At 40.3% G+C, this 22750-nt stretch overlaps 1 protein-coding gene across 2 annotated transcripts in view; it reads right to left on the bottom strand.

The window, feature by feature from the left end:
- The window catches only part of LOC145425993 (NLR family CARD domain-containing protein 3-like), a 231345-nt gene that overhangs the window by 207458 nt on the left and 1137 nt on the right, over window positions 1-22750 (bottom strand). The window contains exons 2-8 of one of the 2 annotated variants that reach the window (XM_080299539.1): window positions 20758-21008; window positions 7414-7452; window positions 4956-6750; window positions 4703-4876; window positions 3043-3198; window positions 1916-1962; window positions 822-1767 (exon numbers count right to left, since the gene is read on the bottom strand). In XM_080299539.1, coding sequence (XP_080155665.1) covers window positions 1229-1767; window positions 1916-1962; window positions 3043-3198; window positions 4703-4876; window positions 4956-6750; window positions 7414-7452; window positions 20758-21001 — 2994 coding nt within the window. In that variant the 5' untranslated portion in view covers window positions 21002-21008 and the 3' untranslated portion in view covers window positions 822-1228. Of the gene's footprint in view, window positions 1-821; window positions 1768-1915; window positions 1963-3042; window positions 3199-4702; window positions 4877-4955; window positions 6751-7413; window positions 7453-20757; window positions 21009-22750 lie in introns of those variants that run through there. The other variant, XM_080299540.1, reaches the window with a different exon arrangement.

Here is a 22750-nt window from a genome sequence, read left to right as displayed (position 1 = left end):
ATCCACACAGGTGTGCACACAGGTGTACACATGGGTGTTCACAGACGCGGACTACAGCTTTCTTGGCTGCTGCCTCAAAGCACATTGTGCGCTGTCTATCTTGCGTGCTGCACAATATCGTTTATTATTTAGTAACTATTGATATCTATGGCTAGCTAGTTTATTGTGATGGTGCTTTTTTTTCTCTTATTATGTTGCTCTTTGTTGTTTGCTTTCTCTTCTGTTTTTTTTCTCCATACAGGTGACCCAGGAGTTGTTTTTTTTTTGTTTGTTTGTTTTTTTTCTCTCTTCCCCCCCCTTCTCACCGTCTCTTCTCCCCTTTGGTTTTCTTTCATTCTTTCCCCCTGTCCTATCCCACAGTTATGTCTGTCCCGTTTGTAGCAACTGAAAATAAAATAAATTCATAATTATAATAAAGGTCAATCAAATGGACCAATATGGCAAGGCCATGATGATCCACTTGGTAAAATAAATCCGCTTGGCATCTTTCTTGGCCTTAAGACAACAATTCTGATGGCTGTAGATCCAAACGGGACAAAAAAAAAGAAGTTCTGTGTGTTTCTCTTCTCTGAGTCTTTACTGAAGAAGCGTTTTAGAACATTTTCCTTAACAATTTCTGACACCCATAGTCTTGCCTTAAATACAAAGGGGATGTAGTACATAAAGAAAACTCACAGAGAAACATAATATCGACTCATCGCAATTACATTTAACTTATAACAGTTTTGCACTCCAAATATGTATTTGAAGTTAATGCAATAATATTCTCATAGCAATAGGTGAACAGGAAGTCACATGTTAGAAAGGGTTTTCTACCAGTCTGTTAAAGTCATTTAATGTGCTTTCTCCATCTTCATTCACAGGAGAGCCAAGGTGCACTGATAAGGTCTCCACAGCACAAGCCTGAAGATAGCTGGCAGTAACTAAACGGTTTAAAGTAAACTGAGCTTCAGAGAAACACAACATACTGATATTCACTGTGAAGCTTTGAGTGGAAAAAGACAGAAAAACAACATGTGAATCCTGGAATAATGGGAGCTTCCATCTTTAAAGGACTGAAGAGGAAGAAGTTTACCAGGAATCATTTAGAAGAGTTTCAAACATCAACTGATTGAATCCATGAATCTGAAAACGTGTTTGTGAGTGAAAGAGACAGACATGTACAGACTGAACTATCTGTTCAACAGTCAGAGTGTTTCTCTAACAGGAGACACTCTTTACACTCCACTCAGCACAGGGACACTGAGGAACCATGACAATGATAAAATACACCAAACCCAGGATAAAGAGTTTGAGTGAATGTGGTGTTGAAGGTGTGGAGGTGGATCAGAGTGTCAGAGGAGACTCTGTAGAAGGACAGAGTGCCAGCAGGACAGTCCACATACACTGCTGCTCTGTTAGAGACAGAGGAGGAGGAGGAGGAGATGGATGTTTTTATTCTATTGTGACAGACAGACTGAGGACCACGATCAGAGCAGATCAGACTCCAGGACTGATCATTGTGTCCAAACCAACAGTCATCACTGTTTCCTTTCCTTCTGATTCTTCTGTAACTCACTGATATATCAACATTTCCTCTCCACTCGACCTCCCAGTAACAGCAACCAGTCAGACCATTTCTACACAGCAGCTGTTTCCAGTAATCAAATCTGTCTGGATGATCAGGATATGACTGAACGTTCCACACATGTGTCACCTTCCTGTTGTTGTCAGACAGTTTGAGGTTTGTGTTCACTGTGTTTGTGTCGATTGTGAGTTGACAGGAATCTGATGGAGAGAACAAACACAATCCAGCTGCAGTTATTGATCCATCATCTGTTCATTGATTGACACTTTGATGATGACTCCTGACATGATGAAGATGGTTGAATGTGTGCTGCTTTGTTTTCATGAATCCCATTAAAAACACACTTACACTTCCTCAGACCTGGTGTCAACCATCGGACTCCAGCAGGCTCCACCCTGAAAGGAGGAGGGGGGTCAGAGCAGCACAGTCAGCATGCACACATGGACATTACATGGCTCTCACACACACACTGTTACACACTGATAAAGGAATGTAGCGAGACGCTCTCATCTATCTTCCTCACCAACACCAGATCGCTTGCAAATAAGACCAAGGAGCTACAATCAGAGATTTACTAAAACCCTCTAGTCTAAGAGTGTTTCCTACATTTTTCACCCTAAATTGTATACATTATTGTATGCTATAATAATAATAATGGATTGCATGTATATAGTGCTTTTTCGAGACCTTTAAAGCGCTTTACAATTCCACTATTCATTCGCTCTCACATTCACACACTGGTGAAGGCAAGCTACAGTTCTAGATACAGATGCCCTGGGGCAGAATGACAGAAGCGAGGCTGCCATATCACGCCATCGGTCCCTCTGGCCATTACCGGTAGGCAGTCGGGTGAAGTGTCTTGCCCAAGGACACAACGACACAAAGGCTGTCCGAACCGGGGCTCGAACCGGCAACCTTCCAATTATAAGACGAACTGCCATATCTTGAGCCACGATCGCTACAATAATATCCTGGGTGGCTGTAGCTCAGGTGGCAGAGCAAGTCAGCCACTAATCAGAAGGTCGGTGGTTCGATCCCAGGCTGCCTCCTGGCTGCATGCCAAATATCCTTGGGCAAGATACTAACCACATGTTTGCCTACTGGTGGTGGTCAGAGGGCCCGGTGGCGCCTGTGTCCGGCAGCCGCGCCTGTGTCAGTGCGCCCCAGCTGTGGCTACAATGTAGCTTGCTATTGCCTGTGTGTGTGAATGATTGAATGTAGTGTAAAGCGCTTTGGGGTCCTTAATGACTAGAAAAGCGCTATACAAATGCAGGCCATTTACCATCCATAATATCGTGATTCTATTGTAAGCAGGACTCTCAAAACATTACTATACTATTGCTAAATAGGTTTACCTCTTTGGAACCTTTAAATGTGTTTCCGTACTATGACAATTACTTCCCAGATCTAATAAATTTACTGAAATACAAAATGCTACCAAGACGAAATGTTTCCAGTGTTTCACACTCCACTACCTCATACTCTCCAGTCTAAGCTGGTTCAGCAGCTTTTCTCCTGAGTCTCCTATGTAATTGTAGCTCAAGTCCAGTTCTCTCAAATGGGTGGGGTGGGAGGTCAGAAATGAAGCCAGAAAATCACAGCCTTCATCTGTCATCAGACAGCCTGAAAGACTGAAGACATGAAAAAAACAAACAGAAAAGAAGGTTTTCCTTTCATATTTTCACCCCCAAAAAACTGTATCTCGGGTAAACAAAGATTCAGATTTTTTATTTAATTTTTCCCCTCAATTCATAGTCCCCTTCTCTGTCAAAAAAACCCTCTGTACATTTCCTGGTAAGATATTATATCTGGCTTTCTACATAATTTTTGCAGTTTATATTTTACAAGATCCATAAACTTCAGGATTTTAATTTCAAGAACATAATGTTAGTGTGGTCTCCTGCTTTAGTAATCATCCTGATTGCTTTTTTTTTTTTAATTTTACATAACAGTTGCAGTGAAGTATTGTATGTATTTCCCCAGATTTCCACACAGTATTCCAAATATGGCAGTATAAGTGTACAGTAAAGTACCTGGAGTGATTTGGAAGGCAAAGGATGTTTAGCTTTACTCATAACAGAGATGCTTCTTCACAGTTTAGCTCTTATGTGAGGTTTTCAGCAGATTTTGTTATCTATTATCACACCCAGAAAATTTGTATGAGAAACTTTCTCTACTTCAACATTATTTATCAACAATTTTGCTCCAGTATCTTTTTATTAATTTCCAAATAACATAAATGTAGTTTTATTCAAATTTAGTGATAACTTGTTTCTGTCAAACCATGTTTTCTGTTGAATCATTTCTTGTGTGACAATTTCCATAAGCTGTTGTGAATTCTCTCCAGCACAAAAAATATTTGTATTATCTGCAAATAAAATAACAGTTTTGGTCCCAATACTGACCCCTGTGGAATTCCACAAACAATGTCCAGGTACTGATTGATATTCACCAACCTTCACAATTGTTGCCTGTCTCTCAAATAACTCCTGACCCACTCTAGCACCAAGCCTCTAATGCCATAGTACTCCAGTTTATCAAGTAATATTTCATGATTAATTGTGTCAAAAGCATTTTTTTTAGGTCAATGAAAACACCAACTGTACATTGTCTTTGATCGATATTGTTGGTGATATTTTTAATTAGTTCCATTAATGCCATGGATGTTGATCTGATTGGTCTGAAACCATACTGACTGTACATTATAATTTCATGTTTATCTATGTATATATATATTGTGGTGAGATTTTCTTAATTTTTTTCCCATCACTTTTCCTCAAATTATACAACTTCATTTAAATTAATTTTATACATTTTTAAGATATAATTATCACCATTTCAACATTCATTCAGATCCCATCAGACATTTCCCTATATGAGAAAAATTAAAAAGTTCAAATTTGTTTTGAAATAAACTAAATCGTGGATTTTGAGTGTTTAAAGTAGCTTGTTATTTTGGGTGCACATTGATTAGTTGTACATAAAAGCCATAATGTTAGAAATATCTGAAATATCACAGAGTGATAACAACAATAGGTTTAAATCACATTATATCATGAATGAGATTTGTATTAGTAGGTAACGCCTCCTTCATAACATAAAAAACAAAATAAAAAAACTGTAATGTCATCTGACCTTAGTGTTTCCAGCTTACAGGGTGGATTTGCCAATTCAGCAAACAGAGCCTTTACTCCTGCATCCTTAAGATCATTGTTACTCAGGTCCAGGTGTCTCAGACTAGATAACTGGAAACTTAGAACTGAGGACAGAGCTTTACAACTTCTCTCTGTGAGGTTACAGCTACTCAATCTATGGAGATAATAAGAGAATTCTTAACAAACAATGATGAAAAGGTTATCTTTTGATTGATGAGTGTATATTTACTTACAGAGCTTTCTTGGAGGCTTTGACCACTGGCAGCAACCTCAGAAGAGCCTCCTCTGAAGCAGAGTATTTCTTCAGGTCAAACACATCCAGATCTTCTTCTGATGACAGTAAGATGAAGACCAGAGCTGACCACTGAGCAGGAGACAGTTTATCTGTGGAGAGGCTTCCTGATCTCAGTGATAGTTGGATCTCCTCTGCTACAGAAATATCTTTAAGCTCATTCAGACAGTGGAAAAGATTGATGCTTTTCTCTGTAGAAAGATTCTCACTGAGCTTCTTCTTCATGTACTGGACTGTTTCCTTACTGGTCTGTGAACAACTTCTGGTCTGTGTCAGCAGACCTTCTAGAAGATCCTGATTGGTCTGCAGTGAAAGACTCAGGAGGAAGCGGAGGAACAAGTCCAGGTGTCCATTTGGACTCTGTAAGGCCTTGTCCACAGCACTCTGGTAGAAGCATTTCTCAGCAGATTCTCTTATTTCAGGCTTCCTCGAGGTTGTTTGTTGTTCTTCAAGCAGATTGAGTCCAGAGTTGATGAAAGTCAGATGAACATGAAGAGCAGCCAGAAACTCCTGAACACTCAGATGGATGAAGCAGAACACCTTGTCCTGATACAGTCCTCTCTCCTCTTTAAAGATCTGTGTGAACACTCCTGAGTACACTGAGGCTGCTCTGATATCGATGCCACACTCTGTCAGGTCTGATTCATAGAAGATCAGGTTTCCTTTCTGCAGCTGATCAAAAGCCAGTTTTCCCAGAGACTCAATCATCCCCCAATACTCTGGACTCCAGTGTGGATCTGTCTCAGCTCCTCCATCATACTTGGCCTTCTTCACTTTGGCCTGAACCACCAGGAAGTGGATGTACATCTCAGTCAGGGTCGTTGGCAGCTGTCCTCCCTCTCTGGTTTCCAGCACATCCTCCAGAACTGTAGCAGTGATCCAGCAGAAGACTGGGATGTGGCACATGATGTGGAGGCTTCGTGATGTCTTGATGTGGGAGATGATCCTGCTGGCCTGCTCCTCATCTCTGAATCTCTTCCTAAGGTACTCCTCCTTCTTTGTTTCGGTGAACCCTCTGACCTCTGTTACCATGTGAACACAGTCAGGAGGGATCTGATTGGCTGCTGCAGGTCGTGTGGTTATCCAGAGGCAAGCAGAGGGAAGCAGTTTCCCCCTGATGAGGTTTATCAGCAGCACATCCACTGAGGTGGACTTTCTAGGGTCAGTTAGGATTGTAGTTTCATGGAAGTCCAGAGGAAGTCGACACTCATCCAGACCATCAAAGATGAACACAACCTGGAAGTCTTCAAAGCTGCAGATTCCTGCTTCTTTGGTTTCAGTAAAGAAGTGATGAACAAGTCCCACCAAGCTGAACTTTTCCTCTTTCAGCACATTCAGCTCTCTGAAAGTGAATGGAAATATGAACTGGATGTCCTGGTTGGCTTTGTCTTCAGCCCAGTCCAGGGTGTATTTCTGTGTTAAGACTGTTTTGCCAATGCCAGCCAACCCCATTGTCAGCACTGTTCTGATTGGTTCATCTCTTCCAGGTGAGGCTTTAAAGATGTCTTCTTGTCTGATTGTTGTTTCTGGTCTGTCTGGTTTCCTGGATGCTGTTTCAATCTGTCTGACCTCATGTTCCTCATTGACCTCTGTAGTCTCTCCCTCTGTGATCCAGAGTTCTGTGTAGATCTGATTCAGAAGGGTTGGGTCTTCTTCTTCTGCAATCCCTTCCAACAAATGCAGGAATCTCTTGTTCAACTTAGCTTTGAGCTCATGCTGACACTTTGTGAGAGCCTCTTATTGAACAAAAATATTAAAAAGTAGATGTCAATAAGACAGAAACAGTCATGTCATTGACTTTCTGCATTAACTGAACATGCACAGGCTATCTGACACGTTTGAAGAATTCTGAAACAGAAGTCAGACTGTATCTATCATGGATGGCTTTACTCTGACACATTTTCAAACATACTGAACTCTTTGATTTTCATATAAACTATGATAAGAACTTTTCTGGAGTCAGCTCATAAGCAGAATAAAAACATCTGAAATACTAGAAATCTAAATTACGACCATTTATACTGTGCATTAAATGATCTCAACAGGGAACGCTAACTTGTCAGAAACTAAATTTTAATTCAGACTGACCCAAGCTCTTTAGAAAGAATAACACTTACAGTCACATATCACTAACACAATGTAATAGTGGGGCATGGGGAGCTAGATTTCTTTCCTTTATTTCTCACCCTGCCAGCATCTCATAGTATCCCCCTCTGACAAGAAATCTAGTCAATAGAAACCTTGTAAAATTTAAATTGATGAAAGCGTGAGAAATAGGACAACAAAACAGAGAAAGCCGCAGTTGGGAAGTACATTTTCATAGGGGCACTAATAGTTCTGGCATGTGTTATATATTGTCAACAATATTACTTCACACTGCTGAAATCTTGAACTCTTACCTTCTTTACCTTGTTTCACCACAACTTGTGAAAATTTACCTGTTGAAGGAAATCTGAAATTATGAAAAGGTCTTTTGTTATATACAGACACACACTGTAAAACCAAATTGTAAAATCAAAGTATTTTACTGCGTATGTTACAGTTTTGTACTGTTTTCCTACAATATCATTAAATTTACATAAATAGAATGTGATTTTATATGTCAAATGTAAAATAACATAAAATCACTGTAAATGTAATAAAACATAATTCTCTTGTTTTTTAAATATATTTTTCTGTACATATGCATATTTAGATTGTTAAAATACTTTCACAAATATTTGTCCATTATTTGAAAGATTGAACTGTTAAATTCAAATGTAAAACTATGGAAAAATATAAAAAAATGATCTAAAATATAATGAGAACAATTAATTATTAAATGAGTATTTGAATTATAATTTTGCTGAAAATGTCATCTAGCTCTTTTTCAATAATTCAGAGGTAAAAAGTGAAAATATAACTAATAGGAATAAAAACTAAAAAAAAAACATAAAACCTTGCACGGCCACACTGTGCTAATGATATATTTTAAAAAATAAATGTAGAGGTAGGAATTGCAATTAATATAAGTCTCAAAGTATTTACAACATTCCTGAACAGAGATAGGCCTCTGCACCTGGGGTAAGGACACGGTCATGAAAAAAGTGTGACATGCTATTGGATGTTGGGACACATAACAACATGAGAAATTTGAACTAACAACCACAAGGTCACGTGTATGGCTTGGAAAGCGCGGAGGAAGAGAGACGTTGGTGAAAGATCATCCATGCACTGCTGCAAGGCAAGTATATCAAACTCAGCTTAGTAGAATTAACTTGGAATTGCTTGACCACTATGGCTCATAGTTTACTGAGACGGTAAAAGGCATGGAATCCCTAGCTATGCAGGCAAAGCACGCCATCCGTCAGTATAAGGTGTAGTTAGACCAGCCGCTAGCTTGCTGGCCAGCAGAGTTGTTGTTTGATAATTTGTTAGCTGCCAGCTTTCTGTGACCGTGTAAACACAGCAGTTGCTACGCGGATAGTTTCTACACCGCTAATACCCGTTAGGGGCCCCACGACAACAGCTGCCACTGATGCATTTGTCTTAATGTGAAATTAAGTATGCAACTTAAGAGTTAATAGGCGACCTGTTCCACTCTAGCTCGTGCGCACCAATATGTGCTGCGTGATGAAGTGAGGGAAATAGAAGTAGCCCACTGTGCTAGCTTTGCCCTGTAAAATGTAATGGACATGTAAAGGATAAGCCAAGTATTTTCTTTTATTTTGTAGAGAGGTAGTAGACCTAAGCAGATGAGGTGAATTATTTGACTACATATAAACGTACATTGCATGCCTGTATTTGGATTTTGGCAGGTTTCATGATTTATAAGGTTTTTTTCTTCCTCTGCAGATTAGTGGCGTGAGTTCTCAAATTTATTCAGTAAGCTGTAAAGGCAAGTATTGTGCTGCATTTAAGGATGTCAAAAGATTACGGCTGTCACAGTTGTGGTGCTTTAATGTAAATGTTTGGGCACCTATGGTCAAAATTTTGGTTCATATGAACAGTTAAGCAAGTGGAAGATGAAATAATTTCCAAATGGCATAAAGTTACAGATGACATTTAATTTTAAATAAAATCATTTTCATATTTTTTTTTTTTTAAACAGAAAAAGAAAGGGCCCACAGCAAAAATTTGGACTCCTTGCAGTTGACCGGGGGGCCCAAACTGCATGCCAGTGTATATTGATATACATCAGTTGTAACATTGCAGTTTGTTGTTTGAGTCATGTGTGGACTTGTTTTTTTTGTCCCTTTGTCTCTTGTTCAAATACACAACAGGAAACTCTACTTTGGCAGCCGAGCACTTCATGTTATCTGTGGACCAGGCAATTGTGAATGGCCATATCACTATCTTCAGCGACGGACTTATCCTGATGTTTGGCTCTTACTACTGCATGAACATTTCTTATCCAGTAGCCCAAGCAGCAACCTTGGAATTCTAGCAACGGTAAGGTGGCACCAGTCAATTTTATGCATTAAAACATAAGAATGATGAGACAGTGAAATCTAAAGTTATGCAATCCAAATTAAATCATCAGATCTCCTTTTATTTGCAGCTAAAACACATAAGACTGAGCAATGCGTTTCAGATGGCTGTCTCTGTAATATCCTTGATTCAGTAAAATAAACATGTAAAAACTGCTCATACACAACATATGATCAAGAATTAACATAATCTTGATGTAAATATAATCAGGGGTTTTGTTTAATAAGGGTTCTTTGGATGTTTTGCTACTGTGATGGCATCAGCCACACAGGGGTAAATTAGTCCACTTTTTACTTTATTAATTTGCTTTGCAGTTTTCTTCATTAATCCTTTGGTTAAACCTAACACTGGTAACATCGTATGGTTTTTCCAAAATGTTTTGTTATATTAATTATGTTTCTCTTTCTTTGAGTTACCTGGGTTTGGGCGGTGGCTGTTTCCTGTCTGGGCAAAAGGCGTGGCTGAGGACTCTGGGAACAAAATGCCTGCTCAGCAGGACCAACCATGGGCTTACCAGGAGCAGGGGTGTTTTAGGTTTAGTTAGGTTATTCTGTGCTTAGTTAATATTAGAGTGTTTGTTTCCCCCCCCCCCCCCCCCCCCCCCCCCCATTGTGTTCAAATGGTTTGGCCAAATCATTATAAAAGCTACCCTCATGTGTCTTTGTAATTAGGTCAGTTTGTGAGTTAAGCTGTGTCTCACTTTGTTTGTTTAATTTTCTGGAAATTCTTTTTTGTAGAGTTATATTTAGTTGACCTGTTTTGTGGGCCTGCTAAGTATGTTTTTGAATTTTGTTAATTTTGGACTTTTTGAGGGTTAAAATAAAGAAAACCCTTTTTGAAGATATTTTTTTTGCCTGTGTCCTCTTTGCTTTGGCTGCTTGGTCCCTCACAGTTACAGATAAAGCCAACAATCTTACAGGGAGCACACTTAATTCAAATTGGAAGTCCAGTACATATTCCCGAAATCTACGTTAGATGACACTTAGAAACTAAATTTATATGTGATATTTTCTAGAATCAACAGTAAATCGTAATTTTAAATCCAATATCTATTTTTTTGGTGAGTTTTTGACACGTTTTGAAAGAGAAATCAAATTATTTTTTGATGTATACTGTAGTAATGGACACAAAGACCGAGACTGTCCGAGCCGGGGCTCGAACCGGCAACCTTCCGATTACAAGGCGAACTCCCAACTCTTGAGCCACGATCGCCCAAGAGAGGGCACGCAGTCAGAAATGAGTTCTTAGTCAGAACTGAGGGAATAGACCTACCAGAAGGCAACGCTGCAGACGTAGAGGACAGAAGTACCTGGGGATCCCACAGGCAAATGGGAACCACGAAGAGGCCCCTAGGAAAGGCTGCAACCACCAAGTACCCTCAGAGGGTCAGGCAAGTCCTGAGGAGTCAGCTGAACGGTAAAAATAAGATCCAGGCTATCAACACCTATGCCCTGCCCGTGATTTAGTTTAGTCTTCAAAAAAAGTAACTGAGTTTGGCAAACAACAAAGTTTTTTGCAGCTATTTTTTTAAATGCAGCCAAGGCGTTTCTTAAATAAACATTTCAATCTATTTACAGAACAATCAGCTGTTCTGCATCAAATCTGATGCCACACAAATTATTTGTGCCGCTCCAAAAAATAATTTCTGTCCACTATGAGAAAAAGGAGAACAACAGCCTGATACCTGCAGGCCTGACAACAGGAGATGTTTCACTGCTGTAACACCTGTAACACTCAGCAGTCGCCTCATTGTTCTGATACAGACAACAAAACTACACTACACATAACTACCACTTTTTCCATCAATTGCTCAGTCTGTCCTGCTCACATCTCCAATGGTTGTACACGTTGTCATTAACGTGGCTTCACTCCACATCAGCCACTTTGCTTGCTAAAACACCGGTGTCGGCACACAAGGACGCTGTCATAACCTGTCAACGATGGTGATTAGCTACATATATACGAATGTAAATCACATTATTGGCTGGACGATGGGATAAGGTGGCATCGTTGGCTAATATCCAGAAATCCTACCAGTGGCTGGACAAAGCTGGACTGAAAGACAGCACAGAGGCACTAATCATGGCAGCACAAGAACAAGCTCTGAGTACAAGATCCATAGAGGCTGGGGTCTATCACACCAGGCAAGACCCCAGGTGCAGGCTGTGTAAAGATGCCCCAGAGACAATCCAGCACATAACAGCAGGGTGCAAGATGCTAGCAGGCAAGGCATACATGGAACGCCATAACCAAGTGGCCGGCATAGTGTACAGGAACATCTGTGCCGAGTATAACCTGGAAGTCCCGAGGTCAAAATGGGAGACGCCCCCAAGGGTGGTGGAGAATGACCGAGCTAAGATCCTGTGGGACTTCCAGATACAGACAGACAAGATGGTGGTGGCTAACTAACCGGACATAGTGGTGGTAGACAAACAGAAGAAGATGGCTGTAGTCATTGATGTAGCGGTTCCGAATGACAGCAACATCAGGAAGAAGGAACAAGAGAAGCCCAAGAAATACCAAGGGCTCAGAGAAGGGCTCGAGAAGATGTGCAAGGTGAAGGTAACAGTGGTTCCAGCGCTCATTTTAGGGCCTGCCAAGCTTGGTTAGTGGCTCCAGCAGATCCCAGAAACAACATCAACGATCTCTGTCCAGAAGAACGCAGTCCTAGGAACAGCAAAGATCTTCGGATTAGCTGTAAAACAGCCTGTTACAGTCTTACAGTGTTTTTTTTTTCAATAAATTACATCCTCAAAAATGTTTTCTCTCCTAAACCAATCTTATAAACACTACATTTGCATAATGACTAAAACTAACACCACTGTATGAAAAATGGGCTATAAGGCAAGGTCCTTGATCATTAATATGCAAATTCTCATGACCATTGATCAACACCTACTGATTAATGCCAATTCATCAAGGCTGTTGTTCAAAGACCGCTTATCAATGGCAATGAGAACCATTCACAGAGAGTTGGGGAATGGCTGCAATCACAACATTGTAAGATGGTGAAAGATGTACCCTTAGGCTCCCTCCGAGAGTCAGAGATGGTCTTTCCCTTTTTAAGTAAATGGCCTCCTTGACTTCCTGACAGCAACATTGCACACATGGAAGCAGAGCAACTACAGACGAAAGTTTCGGCCTGTCTAAGCACTGCAGAGCCCACAGCATTCAGCATCAACATGGAGGACAGAAAGGCACTGCACTCACATCACTTAGTAACGACATTATATAATATAACATTATCGTCCTTATGGCAGATAAGGGTAGGTCCACAGTTCTGCTAAACCAGAAAGACTATCATGAGAAAATCTTGCCACTGCTCAGTGACAGAAATACTTATGAGTCCCCGAAATGAGACCCAGGAAGTGGTTACAGGAAGAGGGTGATAGATTGTCTCAAGTAGTTAGAACAAGACAAAGCTATTGAGAAGACCTCATAACACAGACTACACAGGGGAATCTACACTAAATCTGTATGGTTTACCGAAGATACATAAACAGGGTGCAACTTTAAGACCGATTGTCTGTATGATCAACTCGGTCACCTATAACATCTCCAAGTTTCTGGCTTCGATCCTCAACCCGCTGGTAGGCAGCTCTGAACACCGCATCCACAACACCTTGGATTTTGTTAAGAAGGTGAGAGATGTCATTATGGAGGCAGATGAAACCATTTAACCTTTAACCCTCTGTGGTACAGGGTATAATTGGCCGTTTTTGACTACTTTTGATTTTACCTCTTTATTTCACCTTTAAAATATGTTTGGTATCATTATTTTCAGCACAACCTCAAATATCTGAAATTTGAGTTATTTTTTTCATTTTGGCATACTATTTTAGCACAGTTGATCTAAATTCAGGCAAAAAATTCAAAATCCGAGTAGAAAAAAGTTATATTTTTTGCTGTAAAACCCACATCATGTTTAACAAATTATTTTCATAACTTGAAATGCAAATAGAAATTGTACATCTCTAAAAAATTATGCACAAGTTTTGCAAACAACAAAGTTATATGGTACTATTCACCTAAAAGTGCAGCGAAGGCCTCAAGCATTTTTTATATAACCATTTAAATCTATTTACAGAACAATCAGGTGTTCTGTATCAAATAAGAAGGCACACAAATTATTTGTGAAAACACTTTTTTTACTGTTCTTACCGCTGTAAACACAACTGTTTTGTTCAGAAAAAACATCGAGCGTATTTTTTTTTATCATAACTCTGGTTTTGGTTGCATTTTCAACCCAAGTTGAAATGGAGACTCAGAGTCGCTGCATCTTGTAGCTGTGTTGTCTTAAATTGGTCATGTGATTTTGACGCACCGGCGCGTCCAGCGACCCCAGAGGGTTAAGACCAATTGTGTCAGGGCTCTGTGTGTGGGCAGGCAGGGATGGAGGACCCAAACACAGAACTCGTGGACACTGAATGGCAAACTCAAAGAATCTCCGCTTTATTGCTGGCACAAAAAAAAACATAGAACACACTGAGAAAGCTATGACAAGAACACACAGGTTATTCTGAGGGTATGACACAATACTGTCACAGAGAAACACAGGGCTTAAAAACACAGAGGGATAACGAGGGGAACAAGGCACAGCAGGAGAACACAGCTGGGAGTAATTGACAAGACGAGACGGGAAGCAAAACTGAATACACTGACGTAAGACAGAGACCTTCAAAGAACAAGTCAAAGACGCAGACTTGAACTAAACGTACACTAAATACAAGGGCACAAGAACAAAACCTAAGAACTAAACCCTTAACCAGATTAAACTGAAACATAGACTAATAATAATAATAATAATAGAAATGATCAACAAAGCACAACAAGATGTTAAGAATATAACCCATAACACAAAATCAATCCAAAACATAAAACCTGGTCACCTGGTCCAGCCCTAACTATATGCTTTAGCAAAAAGGAAAGTTTGAAGCCTAATCTTAAAAGTAGAGATAGTGTCTGTCTCCTGAATCCAAACTGGAAGCTGGTTCCACAGAAGAGGGGCCTGAAAACTGAAGGCTCTCCCTCCCATTCTACTTTTAAATACTCTAGGAACAACAAGTAGGCCTGCAGAGCGAGAGCGAAGTGCTCTAATAGGGTGATATGGTACTACAAGGTCATTAAGATGAGATGGGGCCTGATTATTTAAGACCTTGTATGTGAGGAGCAGGATTTTGAATTCAATTCTGGATTTAACAGGAAGCCAATGAAGGGAAGCCAAAACAGGAGAAATCTGCTCTCTCTTTCTAGTCCCTGTCAGGACTCTTGCTGCAGCATTTTGGATTAGCTGAAGGCTTTTCAGCGAGTTTCTTGGACATCCTGATAATAATGAATTACAGTCGTCCAGCCTGGAAGTAATAAATGCATGAACTAGTTTTTCAGCGTCACTCTGAGACAGGATATTTCTAATTTTAGAGATGTTGCACAAATGGAAGAAAGCAGTCTTACATATTTGTTTAATATGTGCGTTGAAGGACATGTCCTGGTCAAAAATGACTCCAAGGTTCCTCACAGTGTTACTGGAGGCCAAGGTAATGCCATCCAGAGTAAGAATCTGCTTAGACACCATATTTCTAAGATTTTCAGGGCCGAGTACAATAACCTCAGTTTGATCTGAATTAAGAAGCAGAAAGTTAGCGGCCATCCAGGTCTTTATGTCTTTAAGACATTCCTGCAGTTTAACTCATTGGTGTGTGTTATCTGGCTTCATGGACAGATAGAGCTGGGTGTCATCTGCATAGCAGTGTAAATGTATGCTATGTCTTCTAATGATGCTGCCTAAGGGAAGCATGTATAATGTAAACAGAATTGGTCCTAGCACTGAACCCTGTGGAACTCCATAATTAACCTCAGTGTGTGAAGAGGACTCTCCATTTACATGCACAAACTGGAGTCTATTAGATAGATATGATACAAACCACTGCAGTGCAGTACCTGTAATACCTACAGCATGTTCTAATCGCACTAATAGGATATTATGGTCAACAGTATCGAACGCTGCACTGAGGTCTAGCAGGACAAGCACAGAGATGAGTCCACTGTCAGAGGCCATAAGAAGATCATTTGTAACCTTCACTAAAGCTGTTTCTGTGCTGTGATGAGCTCTGAAACCTGACTGAAACTCTTCAAATAAACCTCTGCAGATGATCTGTTAGCTGTTTGACAACTACTCTTTCAAGGATTTTTGATATGAAAGGAAGGTTGGAGATTGGCCTATAATTAGCTAAGACTGCTGGGTCTAGAGATGCTTTTTGAGTAAAGGTTTAACTACAGCCAGCTTGAAGGCCTGTGGTACATAGCCGATTATTAGAGATAGGTTGATCATATTTAAGATCGAAGAATTAATTAATGGCAGGACTTCTTTGAGCAGTTTTGTAGGAATGGGGTCTAAAAGACACGTTGATGGTTTGGAGGAAGTAATTATTGAAGTTAACTCAGAAAGATCAATTGGAGAAAAAGAGTCTAACTTAACATCAATGGTACTAAGAGTAGCTGTAGATAATATTACATCTGTGGGATGATTATTGGTAATTTTTTCTCTAATGATAAAAATTTTATTTGTGAAGAAGTTCATGAAGTCATTACTAGTTAACGTTAAAGGGATGGTTGGCTTAGGCTGCTGCCCCCGCGACCCGGCCCCGGATAAAGCGGATGAGGATGGATGGATTGATGGATGGGATGGTTGGCATCTCTCTTCACTTGTATCCCAGTCATGGAAGCGTTGGAGGTAGTTCATAAGAGATTACAGGATGACACCAACCTCAGCAACAGGACCACTCTCAGCACTGACCAAGTGTGTTTGCTCTTGGAACTGTGTCTTCATCCCACCTATTTCACATACAAGGGTCAGTTCTACAGGCAGAAACATGGGTGTGCCATGGGTTCCCCAGTTTCACCCATCGTGGCTAATTTGTACATGGAAGAAGTGGAAAAGAGGGCTTTGCTATCCTACCCTGGAACACCACCAAGCCATTGGTTCAGGTATGTGGATGACACTTGGGTGAAAATCAAATCTCAGGATCTACCACATTTCATGGATCACATTAACTCGGTAGACCGACACATCAAATTTACCAGGGAGGATATGAAAAGTGGCAGGTTGGCCTTCTTAGACTGTGAGATTTTGAATGGGGGACATCTAAAAGCTGACGTGTACCGTGAACCTACACATACGTATTTAAGGTTTGACTCTCATCATCCACTGGAGCATAAAGGTGGTCTGGAAATGGAAATGGAAAAAATGGAAAACCCATCTGGAAACTACAACACAGAGAGAACACCATCCCCACAGAATAGGGGTGGAGGTGAACCCGAATACGGTATTCGGAAATGCACAAATAATGTGTTTTTTACGAATACTTATTTCACACAAATACTTAAAAAAAATATTTGTATTCGGGAACAAGAAAAAATGTATATCAGAAAGATGAGTTTCCTTATGAGACCACAGTACATGACCGGATGAGTGAGTGAGTGACGTGCAAAAAAGTGACTGACACCGGCTGCTCCACACAGCAACTGAGACGGCACAGCTGAGTGATAAAAGACTGAACTGCATCACTATTTTTGTTGAATAGATTGTTTTGTACCTTAACTGGGTTTCAGAGGCAGTTTATAACTTTGGTGAAGATCGGGAGATTAATCAGTTATGCTGCATTACTGACGTTATGCAGTCGGGTGCTCTCATGTTCGCTCTGTTTATGGAGCTCTGTTAGCTCGGCAATTTAGACCAGCGGTCCCCAAGCCCCGGGCCATGGATCGGTACTGGTCCATGAGTGGTTTGGTACTGGGCTGCGAGAGTTGAGGTTTGGGTGTGAAATTTATGTTTTTCACGGATTTTTATTGTTTTTTATTGTTATTATTAGAGATGGCAGGATACCACTTTTTTATGTCTGATACCGATACCGATATCATAAATTTGGATATCTGCCGATACCGATATGAATCCGATATAGTGTTTTTTAATCAACAAAACTGTTTTTTAAAATATCTTGCTGCATTTTGCAAGTCTGCAAGTTCATACTCAAGTTTAAAACAACAACTACACTAAAGCTATCCTGTTATACCTGTATACAAAAAATATATTTCATAGTTCAGCAATACTGATCAATCTAATAAACTTAGACCTACACCATCCTCCCTATTCTGGTATTTTAAAGAGTACTTAGCGTAAATATTAAGCAACCTAACTAATAGGGTTCCAACTCCCAGCAACAACAAAAATAAATAAATAAAAAAATAGGGAACCACCCCTCACGCGCCACCTCATGATGTTTAATCGACGTAATCAACCTTAATTTGATGCAGTGTGAAAAAAAATGCACAGAAATCAATCTTTCTTTCTTTCTTCAACAAAATTGCAGACTGCACAGATGGTACCTTCCCAAAGGAAAATGTACTATAGCTTACTAGGGTATATATATTAGACTTAATAGTCACTATATACAGTAATTGACTTCTATTCCTTTTACATCAAATTAAAACTTTGGGTGTCAGATAATTATTTATTAAAAGCTCGACATTTTAAATGAGAATAAGAAAGAAAAGTATGTCTTTGTGCCCCTTTTCCCAGTTAATGCCCTATCGGCCCCCCTGGCTAAACTTTGCTAGATCCGCCCCTGCACAGTTACCAGCCGTCAGCTACGTAGAAAAAGATCCTGGTGTAGAAAGTAATATTAAATAAATTCTAACAACAGCTGATCAAGCTTGTGCTGCTGTTGTTCAGCCGCTGGTTTCCTCTTTCTGGTGCAAAGTGGACCAAAAACAAACAAGAGACAGGGACTCGCGACAGAAAAGCCGATCAGCTGATCATTTAAGCAGTTTCACGATTGAAGTAGCAGCAGGAGAGCGAGAGGCAGTCGCTCGTTAAGCTTAACGTGGGAATGCTTTACAAACATTCAGAGATGGACTTACACACTTGCTTTACTTCTCTCGGGAATAACTTTGTCAGAGATGAAATGCCGGGTTGCTAGCGAAGCTCCAAATGCTATCCAGACCACCGACAGGTCCCGCATGCCACAGCCGCTCTATCACGTGATGCATACTGCTCCGACATGCTAACGTTCTGAGGTGAGTTACGGCGTGTTGCAAGTTTTGTGAGGTGCTTTCGTGATATTTAATGGATCGGATTACATTTTTTATTTTTCCCGATATCCGATCCAGTAATTTAGGTCAGTATCGGACCGATACCGATACGTAATATCGGATCGGTCCATCTCTAGTTATTATTTAATATTTTATAATTAATTTTTTTTTTTACTCAGTTGTATTTAGAATTTGTATTCTATTTTTATCCTATTTTCTATTTTATTCTATATTATTCCACTGTATAAAGTATTTTATTTTACTTTATTGTATTCTGTACACGGTGGCAGCACGGCGGCACGGTGGTTAGCACTGTTGCCGCACAGCAAGAAGGTCCTGAGTTCAATTCCACCATCAGGCCGGGGTCTTTCTGTGTAGAGTTTGCATGTTCTCCCCGTGTTTGCGTGGGTTCTCTCCGGGTACTCTGGCTTCCTCCCACCATCCAAAGACATGCAGCTTGTGGGGATAGGTTAATTGGATAATCCAAATTGTCACTAGGTGTGAATGCGCGAGTGAATGTGAGTGTGAATGGTTGTCTGTCCCTGTGTGTTAGCACTGCGACAGACTGGCGACCTGTCCAGGGTGTACCCCGCCTCTCGCCCTATGACAGCTGGGATAGGCTCCAGCGCCCCCCTGAAAAGGATAAGCGGAAGTGAATGGATGGATGGATGTATTCTGTACAGTTGTGTACAGTATTTTATTCTTATTGTATTCTAATTTTTGCTATCTAACTTTTGCACTGTCCACTTCCTGCTGTGATGAAATAAATTTCCCACGTGTGGGACTGATAAAAGTTATCTTATCTTATCTTGGTTAACTCAGTTTCCCTGGGTCTTTTACTTTCAGCGCTGCAGATGAAACCAAACTGTTATGTACTGTGTGCAAAAGTCAAATCAGCAGAGGCAGAGATATCAAACATCTTACAACATCTGCTATGCATAATCACCTGCACTTAAAGCATCCTCTCCTGGTGCTGTCTGCCAACCCCCCCCCCCCCACCAGCACCAGTTCATCATCACAGCCATGTTCTGCCCCTGCAAGTCAGTTTCCCTGTCTGTTCAGTGTCCTCCAACAAGGACGGGTGGTGGTGGAGTTCATAATGTTCACAATGGTATTTTATTAGTTGTTGGTTTAACCATGGGTGAGGCTATTATGTTATTTTCTTTTCAATTACGTTCCTTCTTACATGTTCATTGTTGGATTTATGGAAGAACATCAACTAATATTGCATATCCATAATTATTATAATGGATATGATTAAAGAATACTTACATTATAATGTTAATTAGAAGTGTAACGCAAAAAAACCCGATTTTTACGCCTATTTTGAATTTTATTCAAATACATTTACAAATACAAATACTTTTCCCTCCTCAACAAATACAAATACAGATAAAAATACCAGCTGCTTTTCACATCTATACCACAGACACAGCAGCCAGTGAAGCAGAAGAACATCACATCAAGAAGGCCCTGAGTAAATGTGGTTATCCCAGCTGGACATTTGTCAAAGCTGAGAAGGCGCCTAAAGGAAGCTCCAGGATGATCCAGGAGAGAAGGACAACCGCTGCTTAAGTGAAAAAGCTTAGTGATCCTGTATGTGTCAGGAGTATCGGAACAGTTGAGATGCATTTTCTCTAAACACCGCATCTCCATGGCTTTTAAATCGGGTCCCCGACACAAACAGAGTAACATAGTGTACACTGTTAAGTGCAGGAGGATTGCCAGGATCTATACATCAGGGAAACCAAACAACCTCTGGCTAAGAGGATACACCTAAAGGCCAGTGGACGCTCTTTCAATGATGAGGATGTAACATCCTGGACAGGGAGGAACGCTGGTTTGAGCGCGGAGTCAAGGAGGCCATTTACGTGAAAAGGGAAAATGCTCCTTGATCAATTTGAGACTTTTATATTTGCATATAAATGATCAAGGAACTGACCTCACAGCCCATTGTTCATACAGTGGGCTGGTTTCATTTTTTGTGCAAATGTACTCTTTATAAGATTGGGGGAACCTGCAGTCAGCTGAGACTGAAGAAGTCACTTGGATGAATGACGAACAGAATGAATGATGAACAGAATCAACCTTTTGGGGATTTCTTTACATGGATGATTAAGCAGGCATCAAGACATAATTCAGCCAAAATTTCATGTTTCGTGTTATTTTGTTTACCCCTTACTGACTTGTTTGAGTCTTGACTTTTTCCAAAATCTTCTTTGTGACTTCCAAAGCATCTTCAAATTTGTATTTGCTGATCATCAAATTCACTGTCTCTGTGTTATCAGCCGTCTGAAGATCAGTCTTTGGGATTACTGGTAAACCGCCCAGTAACTGAGGTTTCTGTAGATACCACTTAAAATATTTCAGTTCCTTTTCTCCCAAATCTCCCAGCGTTTTCAGAAGTTGTGTCTGAGCAGGTTCCTCCATCTTTGAACTGTGAAAAACACAAAATGACTCATTTATAAACAAAGAACACATCAAAGTCAGTACTTTTTTTTTCCATAAAGTTGATCCAGTCAGTATTCCTCTTTACACAGTCTTCAATGTTTGTTAGGGATTAGTTAGAATCTTCTGATCTTGGCTGATTAATTTCTTGAAGTTTATATTAAATGAGAGATACATCCACCACTTCATTTTCTTATCTGCATTTTAAATTCAGTCTCACAGAATGAGAGGGAAATGAATTAGTAAATCTGATTAATTTGTTTTGAAAATGTAAGAAATAGAAAGTACAGATATTTGTTTAAAAATGTAGGGAACAAAAGTAAAAAGTAGTCTGAAAATAAAAATACTCAAGTACAGATACCTGAAGTGCCTTAAGTACAATAATTATTATTTGTGCCTATGGCAAGAGGCACACTTAATAACTCACCCCAGAGTTTTGAGACAAGCTTCACAAATGTTATATCATTTTGTGCGGCTGGATCTGGAATGGTGTACTATGACTTTTGGGGTTTATGACTTTTATACTTTTTTAAATATTAATATTTTAGTGCAAATTTTGGCCCATTGACATGATGGAAAACTCCATATCCCACAATTCATAGCACACCTCTGCCGCCATATCCCACAATTCATAGCTCACCTCTGCCAGTCAAACAATGGAGCCCACCTCTTCGTTTTATATATTGCTTTTATTAATGTTTCTAGGTGACAAAATAAACTTTTAAGATATTTTCAGGCAAAAATGTAGCTGTGTAAACTTCAAATATCTGTTCGTTTTATCAAGACATGCCATATTAGCAACAGTGCTCTGACGATGTTGCTGCCATATGGCAGCTAGCCGGCTAGCTAGCGCTTGGCTGAAAAGCACCAGCTAGGGCGACTCTCTCTCTTGTTTCACCTCCCGGGTCTCTCTCACAAATACTCGCACAGACTCGGAGTCACATTTTCGTTTTTATGGGCCGATGATTCATTTTAGTAATGGTATAAACAGTGAAAGGTGGTGGATTGTCCAGATGCTGGTCGATGTGCAAAAACAACTGAGTTGTTTGGTGGTGGCTAACGCGGAGCTCCAACAGAGGGCAGCTAGCCACCGGTGTATGACAGAATGGACATGCAGGAGCCGAGCGACTGGGCCTGGCTTACACCGAGAGCGGTTCTCTGTCTCGTTTCACACCCCTCTCTCTCTCTCGCGCCGCTGGTACGAGTGTCCGGTGAACTGAATGTCAGGTAAGACGTTATGTATATTTTCGTTGTGCTGACTTTTTACAATCAGTTAAAATAAGTCATACTGCGCGCTAGCTAGCATGACAGACTTTCTATACAGCTGGGTGCGTGCTTTGTTACTGATGGTGAACTTTATTGTATTCATAAGGTTAGTTAGTAGAGTTGCCAACCGTCCCGTGCAAACGGAATCGTCCCGTATTCAGAGAAAATATTACGTATTTCGCATTGAGCTGAAAAGGAACACAGTTTGTCCTGGACTTCAGCTACAATGAAAAAGACACAAAGCTGGATTTATTCTGTCGTTACGCTGCACAGCTGCCTCTTCTTCTCTCATTCTCTCCCCTCCCTCTCCTGTTGCTACTTCAATCATGAAACTGATCAATGATCACCTGTTGTTGCAGACTGCTGAGTTTGCGTCTTTTGCTGGGACTTACATCGGCTTTTCTGATGTCTCATCTCCTTATCAATTTGCGGCAGAAAGAGGAAACCAGCGGATGTTGCACTAAA

The sequence above is a fragment of the Astatotilapia calliptera genome, chromosome 3, assembly GCF_964374335.1.
Source record: "Astatotilapia calliptera chromosome 3, fAstCal68.1, whole genome shotgun sequence".
Taxonomy (NCBI): Eukaryota; Metazoa; Chordata; class Actinopteri; order Cichliformes; family Cichlidae; genus Astatotilapia; species Astatotilapia calliptera.
Note: the sequence above shows the minus strand (reverse complement) of the source record. Positions and strands in the feature narration are given on the sequence as shown.